The 12,921-nt window shown below is 41.2% G+C and overlaps 2 protein-coding genes across 2 annotated transcripts; both read left to right on the top strand.

Moving 5' to 3' along the window:
• Positions 1-254: 254 nt before the first annotated feature.
• LOC143028941 (serine/threonine-protein kinase Chk1-like) lies at positions 255-1,310 on the top strand. The gene has a single exon (XM_076191294.1). It carries the CDS (start codon positions 255-257, stop codon positions 1,308-1,310), a length of 1,056 nt encoding a protein of 351 aa, XP_076047409.1.
• A 6,224-nt stretch (positions 1,311-7,534) lies between these two features.
• LOC143028943 (serine/threonine-protein kinase Chk1-like) lies at positions 7,535-8,590 on the top strand. Its single transcript, XM_076191295.1, has one exon. The coding sequence runs from the start codon at positions 7,535-7,537 to the stop codon at positions 8,588-8,590; it is 1,056 nt and encodes a 351-aa protein (XP_076047410.1).
• Positions 8,591-12,921: the final 4,331 nt, after the last annotated feature.

Genomic DNA, 12,921 nt, shown 5'->3' on the forward strand with positions numbered 1-12,921 from the left:
TTCCATTCATATATCTATATATATATATATATATATATATATATATATATATATATATATATATATATATATATATATATATACTAACACACAGTTGGGACAGAAATACATGAGACTACAACGCCCCGAAGAGCATCCTTATCGTTCATCACCAACAAGGTTCCTCCTGGCTAAACTCAGATATCGTTGCCTGAGAAGGGTACACATCCGGTAACCAAGCCGGAGATGGTATTTTGTCAGGAGATTTATTAGCGATGTTCTTCTTCCGACTCTTCTTCTGCTGTTTGCGACCGGAGAATACAAGCAAAGACACTTGGAGCACCAGCAACGAGACCACCAAAAGGACACAGAATACTTCTGGAAAAGGACGAAGCGATCTTCAGAAGGAAAGCGAAAGTCAAGAGTCAACAAAGATTACGACGACCCCAAAGAGGACTCCAGTCTGTCCCGTGATGATCTTCCCTTCACATGAGCTTCTTGAAAGGAACAAAGAAAAAGCAAAAGCTCACATAAGTTCCAAGAAGGAATGGGAAGACGTCAAGTTCCTCGGGGTAGGTGCCTTTGGATACGTCAGACTCCTGAAAAACGTTAAGACAGAGGAGTTTCTGGCCCTAAAGGAGGTCAAGTGCAAGTCCACCTCCTCCTCCCCCGAGGAACTCATCGAATCCATAATCCACAGCCAGTTGGAGCACAAGAACGTCATCCGGCTGTTCTTCTGGAGGAAGTTCGGCCCGACGTTATTCATGTACTTTGAGTACGCCAACGGTGGCTCCCTCGGGGATTTGAAGGGAGCCTTGGCCGAATACGACGCCCTCCAATACTTCGAGCAGCTCAGGGAGGGCGTCGACTTTCTGCACTCGAGGGGCGTTGTCCATAGAGACATCAAGCCAGACAACCTCCTCCTCACGGAAGACGGAGTCCTCAAGATCACCGACCTGGGACTCAGCAGTATCTTCGTGTGGAGGGGTGTCGAGGTCCCTCTGCGGGGGTTCGTGGGCACCCAGAACTACATGGCCCCCGAGATCTTCACGGGTAGGAGTTACAGGGGCCCTCCCGTCGACATGTGGGCCTGCGGTGTCGTTCTATTTAACATGCTGACGGCAGGACTCCCCTGGAGTACAGCCATTTCTAACGACAATAACTACGTCCTCTGGGTCCACAGGAGAAAGAAGATTTTCAGACGAAAGCTCTGGAACAAAATCGAGGGCTTATCCTCGTTGTCCCTAATCAAGCAACTTCTGGCCGTCGACCCCTCGGAGCGAGACTCCAACTGGCTTCAGCTCCGCCGTCATGAGAACACGCATCAGTGAATGGACGTGAACCACAACAATGCACTGTCTCCACCAATACTGTCATAAACTTAACGACCACTGAACATTACTAAACCATCTCGACCACTTCGACTTCCTACGAAAAACTGTCCTCACCAAAGGTCACTGGCACCAGTTTTCTAATGCCATCCTTTCCTTTGCAAATCAGAAGGGGAGTATCCCCTCAGCTGAATAAAATCACTGGTCGGCAGTCAAGGGAAATACATAAAAATCCCAACCTTCAGAAAGTGTTTAGATTCTTTATGCCAAAGCCATGTGACGGGGATGTAGACCCTTTCGATCCAAGAGATTGCTTTGACTAGTAAGGGTGTTGGTAGGGATGGTGGTGGTAGGGGTGATGGTATTGTTGTTGGTAGTGGTAGTGGTGATACCTCTATGAGCACCTTTCCGAGATTAACTACTCAGTATAGTGACCGTAATAAGTATTCCGAACCCCTATTCCTAATTACAATTTAAGTTAGTACGAACGACTGATGAGCGATAGAGCAATTGTATTACTGAGTGGACGCCGCGAGATGGGAAACGTGGAAGAGGGAGACGAGACAGGTGGAGAGACGAGATTGAGAAGTTTGCAGGAGTGACGTGGCAGAAGTTGGCGCTGTCATGTGAATCATGGAATGCTATGAAGGAAGCCTTTGTTCAGCAGTGGACTCGGGATGGCTGATTTGATTGATAATTTAATGCTTTCTTGAATTAACTATGGGTATTAGGATTTAAATTTCAATCAATAAAAAGTTTCCGTTCTACAATATTCTTAAAGGAAAGGAAAATGACAAAAACTCAAGTTAATTCGAACGAGCCTAGTAGGTGTAAAAGACTAAGTGGTATCACTTGTCATACGACACTCACTTCGCTCTTGTTTGTTGTGCACTCCGGTGCCGTTCTTTGATTGCTGTTGTGTTTTACAGGGTTGCTTTATTCTTACCCTTAAGTTAGAAGTGGAGAAAGACATAGTGCTAGATATAAAAAGACCATTTGTGGCCAGAAATGTGGCGGAAAAACATGAAAATCTTCGATCAGGCAGGCAGACTTCTTCGTTAAAAACTGGAGTTGGAAGTCGAACATTTCAGACAATGAACAAACTGACTGGCATTGTGCACGTAGCGTCACAGAGAAACTCTACTGCTGGCCATGTTTGTTGTTTCAACCAAAAGCAAATAAATCGTGGACAGATGGAGACTATAATAAATATAAAAACATTTTGAGTGACTAAGCATCACAGCAAATCAGTGAATAATTATAAAAACTTGAAAACTTTTGGACAGTACGGTATTGTGACAGCTATTAGTGAGTCTGCTGTTGGTGTGCCATCAAACCAAGACGATTGAAGTTCATGGATAAATGAAGTGAGTAATCTTTATATTAAAACTATATTTCTTTCTTATGTTAAATTATCAATGCACATAGTCTGCGGTGTGCATTACGTGTCTTTTCTTCTTTCATACATATATCTTATGCAAAATGTGTGACGAGCCCGAGTGACGCTGATGATCTGGAGTTGCCTCTAATTGTATACATACATACATATATATATATATATATATATATATATATATATATATATATACATATATTTAAATACATATATATATACATATATGTATATATATATGTATATATATATATATATATATATATATATATATATATATATATATATATACAGTATATAAAATGAATTATCAATACTGTAAATTATACTAAATCAATGTAATATGCGGTTTTCTTGGCGGAAATAAATAACAAGAAATTTGCTAAAACCAATTTACCAACAAACGGCTGTTGAATGATATGCCATATTTGTTTTGATAGATGCCGAGATCGAAGAAAGGAAAGGATGATAAATTAGTCTGTTCTAACCTAACCTAACCTACCTTACCTAACCTAACATATCTAACCTAACTAACCTACGTAACCTAACCTATATTTAGTAACTCGGTACCTCAAATTCTAAAGATCATCCGTGTCGTCGTCGTCGTCGTCTTCACGGATGCTGACGGCTTGATTATTATTATTATTGTACCTCTTGGCAATTAACAGACGACGGCAAAACCCTGTGTTCTCCCATACAGTCCAAGGAAGCCCTATTGTCTTAGTAAAAGCGCTTATTAACGTCACCTGGAGTTGGAGAACACCCGGTCCACAACGTGGAAACCATCGTCTGATAGTGACTGGCATGGCATGGCGTCTTGAATCGTATCTTAGCGGCTTCGTTCGTTAGTAAATTTGCTGGTAGCCTTTTTTTCCGCAAAGAAAATCGTATATTATGTTCGTGTATTATAATCTACAAAATCAATATTTATTTTTCTAATGCTATATCGCGTAGGTGTGCACAACTAAAATAACAGCATCTCTCCCCGTCTTCTCTTTTTCTGCATGAGGGGACGTAGAGGTGGGATGCTGATTAAGTGAAGCGGCCTTACTGTGGATGTGCTGTGTCTTGCTACATTGCTTCTGACCCAGAGCACTGGGCAGGACACAGGGATGATCTGTCATCCATGAGGAGCTAAGACGAAAGTGGGGAAAGGGTGGTGGATGGGAGTAGGTACGTGTCTTTGACTTGGCTACCTCCCTTGTAAGGGGGGAAAAGTTCTTAAAGGCTAAAAAAGGATTTACTTTTGCTTATTCTATTCCAAGTATTCTTTATATAGCTCACATTTTTTTTTTTTTTTGTCTTGTTCGCAGGATCTACTTGGTAGGTGTCCCGTAGTTATCTGCGTTACGGAACTGCCTGGTTTCATCTTCAGGGTGAAGTGTTGGACTATGGACTACCTAGGACAGACCATCCGCTCGCGCGGGATCGGTTTGTGTGGGAGGGGAAAAATGTCTGTAGGAAAATTAAATGTTAGTATTGTATAAAAGTCAGCTATTGCCAATAAGCGCAATATATAGGCGATTCACTAAGGGGCGATGGTGATCGTGGCGCGGGAGGAGTGGGCAGGGAACTTGGACGGCGACGGTGGCGCCTGCATCTAGAAACACCAAAAGTTGAGAAACTGGTAGGAGGTTGAAAAACGAAAAAAGAAAAATGAATAAAATAAAATGGGAGGTAAACTGAAATGAGAAGATGTTGTATGAGGGAAAGTTGGGTGGATGGTTTATATGGTCCATAGGGATTACAGAATGTTCTTGTGATGTGGTCATCGCTGATTGGCTGCCTCAGGTCAATGAGAGAGCTAGGAACGAGGTTAAATCTGATTGGCTAGACCTCTCCCAGACGCTTCACAGACGTTTCGACCTGGAGATCGTCTAACTAAGCCTTAAGAGCAGAAATCCAATAATATTAGAAATAATGATAAAAACATTAAGATTCTTTTGTAAGTACAAAAGAGAGAATTATTATTTTTTCATTGATGTTATGATCATTTTTTCCCAACAGTGGAAGTACTACTTTATTTACATATTGGACCAATTAGCCTTCAGTTATTTTGGTCTTTATACCAGAAAAAAATTCATCATCAGAAAATTTCTGCCAATATCTGCAGCTTGATTTGACGAATGTTCATCTTTCTCGTTCTTCTGATTGGTCGGTCACGTGACCACTTGTTCACTTGTCCTCTAGTTTACTATTGGGAACTCACGGAGGACACCTCCGAAGTGATCATTTTCCTCCAGATCGATCGAAATACAGAAGAGCTCCTCCTCCTGCTTCCCGTGTCTATCTTCGGAAAGCGAATAGCCTCATGCCCCACCAAGAGGAATCTGCGTTGGGGCCTGTTTATTAGGGTTCTGCGAGACGGGCGTCGGAGTGGAGCATCTCACTGCCGCTCGGATCTCATATTCGTCCTCACCATCCTCTGGATTTTTTTTTTTTTTTTTTTTTTTTTTTTTACACGAAGCTTGCTGGCTTGAGCGGGTTAGGGCGTCGTTACTTGCGGTGAAGATCGAGGGGATGACGGTTCGAATCCTGCCACCCCAGAAACCCGGTTTCTATCGGTGGCGGAATAGAAACCTCCAAGAAACCTCCAAGAAACCTCTTAATCCTTATCAATTGGCACAGAAACCCGTAGAATAAACAAATAATATAACTAATTCATTGTGGAGAAATTTTGTTGATTTTTTTTTTTTTTCCAGAAAATATTTTTGAGAGGTTTAAAGTTATGCAAGTGCGTTTTGGGTTCATCGCCTGCTATCGATGGTGGAATAGAAACCTCCAAGAAACCTCCAAATCATTATCGATTGGCACAGAAACCCGTAGAATAAACAAATAATGTATATAATTTATTGTGGTGGAATTTTGTTGAAACATTATGACCAAAAAATATTTTTGAGAGGTTTAAAGTTATGCAAGTGCGTTTTGGGTTCTCTGCCTGTATTGTATACCGGTAAGACTCATTCAAGTGGTAGCAGCACTGTCACCGTGACCAACTTGTGTGTATCGTATTGACGCACTTATAGGCGCACTTAAACCTACTTCTGGGCATGACAACTGAATAATTTCAAATACGTTGAATCCGCTAAATAAAAATAGCACCTGTAAAGAACCTATAGGCCTAGGCTACATGAACATGATAAATATATAACAATATGTACGATGTTCGTATTTCCATAGTATTACCCCATTATTGATATGATAATCAAATGTGATCACGTTCGACTAAATGGAAGAGATAAGCTATTAAACTTAATAATAGAGCCAATTACTGTTAGGCTGAGGCTATAGACATCGCCGCTGGTTCTCTAACGAACAGAGGTCCAACCCAAAAGGGCTTCTTTCATCTTTACAGAACAGAAAATAAGGAAAGGATAGGCCCAATTCAAAATGACGAAAATGTCATGATAGAATCGGAGGAAAAAATGAGTGAGGCGTTTAATAACTATTTTCTCTCGGTGTTTACTAAGGAGAGGTTAGATAAGGTGCCTGAATGTGATCCGATTTTCAGTGGGAATGAAGACTATCTAATATCAGCATTAGTAAGGTAGAAGTAGTCAAGCAGATTGAAATACTTAAAGCTACAATATCCTCAAGTCCAGACAAAAGTTTTTCGAGAGTGCTTAAAATTTGAAATCTGGGACCAGTTAAAAGAAATATTTAATAAGTCGGTAGACACTAGTTTTGTACCTATTGCTCGGAGGCAGGCAAACGTTATTCCTGTTTTCAAAAAGGGAGATAAATCGTCTATATGCAACTACAGGCCAATCAGTTTGACATCAGTTATAGGTAAAATGCTTGAATCAATAATAGACAACTTTATGGATGGGGATGACAAGTGGTAATGGACATGGAACTGCCGAGTGTAGAACTCATGGTCTCATGCAGTCTCCTTCATTCTTATGTTCTTATGCGATAAATAAAAATGATACGAAACGTATTTTTTACTGTTTTTTTTCTGTATTGCATGTTTAATTTTGTCAATATAAGTTCTCAATGTCTTTTGGACATTCACGTCTCCCACCTCTCTCTTCCACAGAAATCTCCTTTTTGAAAGCGTACAAAAGAAATTAATTTCTAATTTATTTTTTGTCGTTTTCAAGATAATATGCTTAAACGACTCTCCTGCCACACTTCACTAATCTATATATATATATATATATATATATATATATATATATATATATATGTATGTATATGCTGGTACATTGTGACAAGTTGATGAAGGAAGAAGCATAGAGCGAAACCGGTCAGGAATAAACTCAGAAACTCGGAACTAGACCCGTGACTTCTTTTTCCACCTTCATATATTATATATATATATATATATATATATATATATATATATATATATATATATATATATATATATATATATATATGTATGTATGTATGAAGGTAAGACAGATGAGTGGAAAAGGTGGTAGAGAAACGCGGGTTAGAGCGAGAACACTATATTCCTGACGTTTCGACTACAAGTCTTCTTCACTCTGAAGAAGACTTGTACTCGAAACGTCAGTTATATAGTGTTCTCTCTCCAACCCGCGTTACTCTACCACCTTTTCCACTCATATATATATATATATATATATATATATATATATATATATATATATATATATATAATATATATATATATATATATATATATATATATATACTAACACACAGTTGGGACAGAAATACATGAGACTACAACGCCCCGAAGAGCATCCTTATCGTTCATCACCAACAAGGTTCCTCCTGGCTAAACTCAGATATCGTTGCCTGAGAAGGGTACACATCCGGTAACCAAGCCGGAGATGGTATTTTGTCAGGAGATTTATTAGCGATGTTCTTCTTCCGACTCTTCTTCTGCTGTTTGCGACCGGAGAATACAAGCAAAGACACTTGGAGCACCAGCAACGAGACCACCAAAAGGACACAGAATACTTCTGGAAAAGGACGAAGCGATCTTCAGAAGGAAAGCGAAAGTCAAGAGTCAACAAAGATTACGACGACCCCAAAGAGGACTCCAGTCTGTCCCGTGATGATCTTCCCTTCACATGAGCTTCTTGAAAGGAACAAAGAAAAAACAAAAGCTCACATAAGTTCCAAGAAGGAATGGGAAGACGTCAAGTTCCTCGGGGTAGGTGCCTTTGGATACGTCAGACTCCTGAAAAACGTTAAGACAGAGGAGTTTCTGGCCCTAAAGGAGGTCAAGTGCAAGTCCACCTCCTCCTCCCCCGAGGAACTCATCGAATCCATAATCCACAGCCAGTTGGAGCACAAGAACGTCATCCGGCTGTTCTTCTGGAGGAAGTTCGGCCCGACGTTATTCATGTACTTTGAGTACGCCAACGGTGGCTCCCTCGGGGATTTGAAGGGAGCCTTGGCCGAATACGACGCCCTCCAATACTTCGAGCAGCTCAGGGAGGGCGTCGACTTTCTGCACTCGAAGGGCGTTGTCCATAGAGACATCAAGCCAGACAACCTCCTCCTCACGGAAGACGGAGTCCTCAAGATCACCGACCTGGGACTCAGCAGTATCTTCGTGTGGAGGGGTGTCGAGGTCCCTCTGCGGGGGTTCGTGGGCACGCAGCACTACATGGCCCCCGAGATCTTCACGGGCAGGAGTTACAGGGGCCCTCCCGTCGACATGTGGGCCTGCGGTGTCGTTCTTTTTAACATGCTGACGGCAGGACTCCCCTGGAGTACAGCCATATCTAACGACAATAACTACGTCCTCTGGGTCCACAGGAGAAAGAAGATTTTTAGACGAAAGCTCTGGAACAAAATTGAGGGCTTATCCTCGTTGTCCCTAATCAAGCAACTTCTGGCCGTCGACCCCTCGGAGCGAGACTCCAACTGGCTTCAGCTCCGCCGTCATGAGAACACGCATCAGTGAATGGACGTGAACCACAACAATGCACTGTCTCCACCAATACTGTCATAAACTTAACGACCACTGAACATTACTAAACCATCTCGACCACTTCGACTTCCTACGAAAAACTGTCCTCACCAAAGGTCACTGGCACCAGTTTTCTAATGCCATCCTTTCCTTTGCAAATCAGAAGGGGAGTATCCCCTCAGCTGAATAAAATCACTGGTCGGCAGTCAAGGGAAATACATAAAAATCCCAACCTTCAGAAAGTGTTTAAATTCTTTATGCCAAAGCCATGTGACGGGGATGTAGACCCTTTCGATCCAAGAGATTGTTTTGACTAGTAAGGGTGTTGGTAGGGATGGTGGTGGTAGGGGTGATGGTATTGTTGTTGGTAGTGGTAGTGGTGATACCTCTATGAGCACCTTTCCGAGATTAACTACTCAGTATAGTGACCGTAATAAGTATTCCGAACCCCCTACGTATGTCATTATTATTTGCTCCTAATTACAATTTAAGTTAGTGCGAACGACTGATGAGCGATAGAGCAATTGTATTACTGAGTGGACGCCGCGAGATGGGAAACGTGGAAGAGGGAGACGAGACAGGTGGAGAGACGAGATTGAGAAGTTTACAGAAATGACATGGCAGAAGTTGGCGCTGTCATGTGAATCATGGAATGCTATGAAGGAAGCCTTTGTTCAGCAGTGGACTCGGGATGGCTGATTTGATTGATAATTTAATGCTTTCTTGAATTAACTATGGGTATTAGGATTTAAATTTCAATCAATAAAAAGTTTCCGTTCTACAATATTCTTAAAGGAAAGGAAAATGACAAAAACTCAAGTTAATTCGAACGAGCCTAGTAGGTGTAAAAGACTAAGTGGTATCACTTGTCATACGACACTCACTTCGCTGTTGTTTGTCGTGCACTCCGGTGCGTTCCTTGATTGCTGTTGTGTTTTACAGGGTTGCTCTATTTTAACCCTTAAGTTAGAAGTGGAGAAAGACATAGTGCTAGATATAAAAAGACCATTTGTGGCCAGAAATGTGGCGGAAAAACGTGAAATTCTTCGATCAGGCAGGCCGACTCCTTCGTTGAAAACTGGAGTTGGAAGTCGAACATTTCAGACAATGAACAAACTGACTGGCATTGTGCACGTAGCGTCACAGAGAAACTCTACTGCTGACCATGTTTGTTGTTTCAACCAAAAGCAAATAAATTGTGGATAGATGAAGACTATAATAAATATAAAAACATTTTTAGTGACTAAGCATCACAGTAAATCAGTGAATCATTTCAGTAATTATAAAAACTTGAAAACTTTTGGACAGTACGGTATTGTGACAGGTACAGTATTAATGAGTCTGCTGTTGGTGTGCCATCAAACCAAGACGATTGAAGTTCATGGATAAATGAAGTGAGTAAACTTTATATTAAAACTATATTTCTTGCTTATGTTAAATTATCAATGCACATGCAATTCTGCGGTGTGCATTACATGTCTTTTCTTCTTTTATACATGTATCTTATGCAAAATCTGTGACGAGCCTGAGTGACGCTGATGATCTGGAGTTGCCTCTAATTATATATATATATATATATATATATATATATATATATATATATATATATATATATATACATATAAAATAAATTATCAATATTGTAAATTATACTAGATCAATGTAATATGCGGTTTTCTTGGCGGAAATCAATAACAAGAAAGTTGCTAAAACCAATTTACCAACAAACGGCTGTTGAATGATACGCCATATTTGTTTTGATAGATGCCGAGGTAGAAGAAAGGAAAGGATGGTAAATTATTCTATTCTAACCTAACCTAACCTACGTGACCTAACCTATATTTAGTAATTCGGTAGCCCAAATTCTAAAGATCATCCGTGTCGTCGTCGTCGTCGTCATCACGGATGCTGACGGCTTAATTATTATTGTACCTCGGGCAATTAACAAACGACGGCAGAACCCCGTGTTCTCTCATAAAGTCCAAGGAAGCCCTATTGTTTTTTTTTAAAAGCGCTTATTAACGTCACCTGGAGTTGGAGAACACCCGGTCCACGACGTGGAAATCATCGTCTGATAGTGGCGTCTTGAATCGTATCTTAGCGGCTTCGTTCGTTAGTAAATTTGCTGGTAGCATTTTTTTATTTCCGCAAAGAAAATCGTATAATATGTTCGTGTATTATAATTTTAAAAACTAATATTTATTTTTCTAATGCTATATCGCGTAGGTGTGCACAACTAAAATAACATCATTTCTCCCCGTCTTCTCTTTTTCTGCATGAGGGGACGTAGAGGTGGGATGCTGATTAAGTGAAGCGGCCTCACTGTGGATGTGCTGTGTCTTGCTACATTGCTTCTGACCCAGAGCAGTGGGCAGGATACAGGGATGACCCGTCATCCATGAGGAGCTAAGCCGAAAGTGGGGAAAGGGTGGTGGATGGGAGTAGGTACGTGCCTTTGACTTGGCTACCTCCCTTGTAAGGGGGAAAAGTTCTTAAAGGCTAAAAAAGGATTTAATTTTCCTTATTCTATTCCAAGTATTCTTAATACAGCTCACTTTTTTTTTTTTTTTTTTTTTTTTTTTTGTGTGTGTCTTGTTCGCAGGATCTACTTGGTAGGTGTCCCGTAGTTATTCGCGTTACGGAACTGCCTGGTTCCATCTTCAGGGCGAATTGTTGGACTATGGACTACCTAGGACAGACCATCCGCTCGCACGGGATCGGTTTGTGTTGGAGGGGAAAATGTCTGTAGGAAAATTAAATGTTAGTAGTGTATAAAAGTCGGCTATTGCCAATAAGCGCAATATATAGGCGATTCACTAAAGGGCGATGATGATCGTGGCGCGGGAGGAATGGGCAGGGAACTTGGACGGCGACGGTGGCGCCTGCATCTAGAAACACCAAAAGTTGAGAAAATGGTAGGAGGTTGTTTCTTTGTTAACCACTTCACTATCTGTGCGCTGATGGCGTAATTGGAAGCGTGCTGGTCTTGCATTCACTTAGTTGTGAGTTCGAATCCCGTACTCCTTTCCGGTTCCAGCAATGACTCTTAGTTACCCCCCAGCAGTCCAAGCGCATCATAGGGCAAAGGTAACGGCTTCGGCCGCAGCTACTCAGTGTCTCCTGGCGTAGGTTCCTCACCTTCTTCACTAAAGTGATGCTGTCTCCGCTAAAATAAACCTTAGTGGCACCATCACGAATGAAGTAAATGGACTTACACAACACATATGACTCCGTAAACGTCTCTGGTGCATTATCCCACACTACTCTACACAATATTTGTATTATCATCTGTTTTCTTTGACCAGCTGGCGAGCACTACCAGCTGAATTCCTTTATTAGCGTAACTTTTGTAACAAGCTGTGTCCATTTACAGCTTGGAGCTGGTCATCGTTCATGAGAAGGATAAAGTTGCTGTCCATGCCAAGTGTGAACGTTGTCGAGAGTTGTTTCTACATGGCTCATGATCAAACCTGTGAGTTGTTGAACCACGCATTCTCATCTATTTTGTATTATTTATGACATTTTCTATCATGATGTTCCTGGTTCATTTGGAAGTCTTATAAGAAAAAGAGGAAAAGACATATCTCAACATTAAAGGTGTTTGTTGTCCTATATGTTCCTGATTGATTTTATCGGATTGGGAGGGTGCCGATTCTTATTTGCTATTACTGGGATCCGATAGTATTTTTTCGTGATATCTCTCATCAAATATTGGATTTTTTCCATTTCAGAGCATTGTATTATATACTGTCTGCATATATCTCTCGGTGGAAGATCTGAATACATGGTTGGCTTGACACGCTCGAAATGCTTTTACGTGATCCATTATTATCAAAGACTCTTGTATTAGCTTCCGGATTTCTCTGTTGCATCTTCTTCGTCACATGTTCACTTCTCTGTCATATACCGGCCCACGGATTTATATTACAATGTTATTCTCAAAATGGACAAACACACGGGTTGCGCGCACATACACATGCTCGTAAAGTCTTGCACACACGCGCACACACACACACACACACATACACACACACACACACACACACACACACACACATACACACACACATACACACACACACACACACACACACACACACACACACACACACACACACACACACACACACACACACACACACACACACACACACACACACACACACACAAGTGTATATGTGTGATTTACCATGGTTTTGGATCACATGCTGACCTTGTGATCGACGGCTGTTACCCTCCCATATGAGAGCTTTAGAGCTGCCCGAGCTCCACACACCCATCCCCACACTCAAGGGGCATAGTAACAGTTTTCATTTACCTAGTGA

Source organism: Oratosquilla oratoria, chromosome 10 (genome assembly GCF_046742065.1).
Source record: "Oratosquilla oratoria isolate Oo_2021 chromosome 10, ASM4674206v1, whole genome shotgun sequence".
In the NCBI taxonomy this organism is placed as follows: domain Eukaryota; kingdom Metazoa; phylum Arthropoda; class Malacostraca; order Stomatopoda; family Squillidae; genus Oratosquilla; species Oratosquilla oratoria.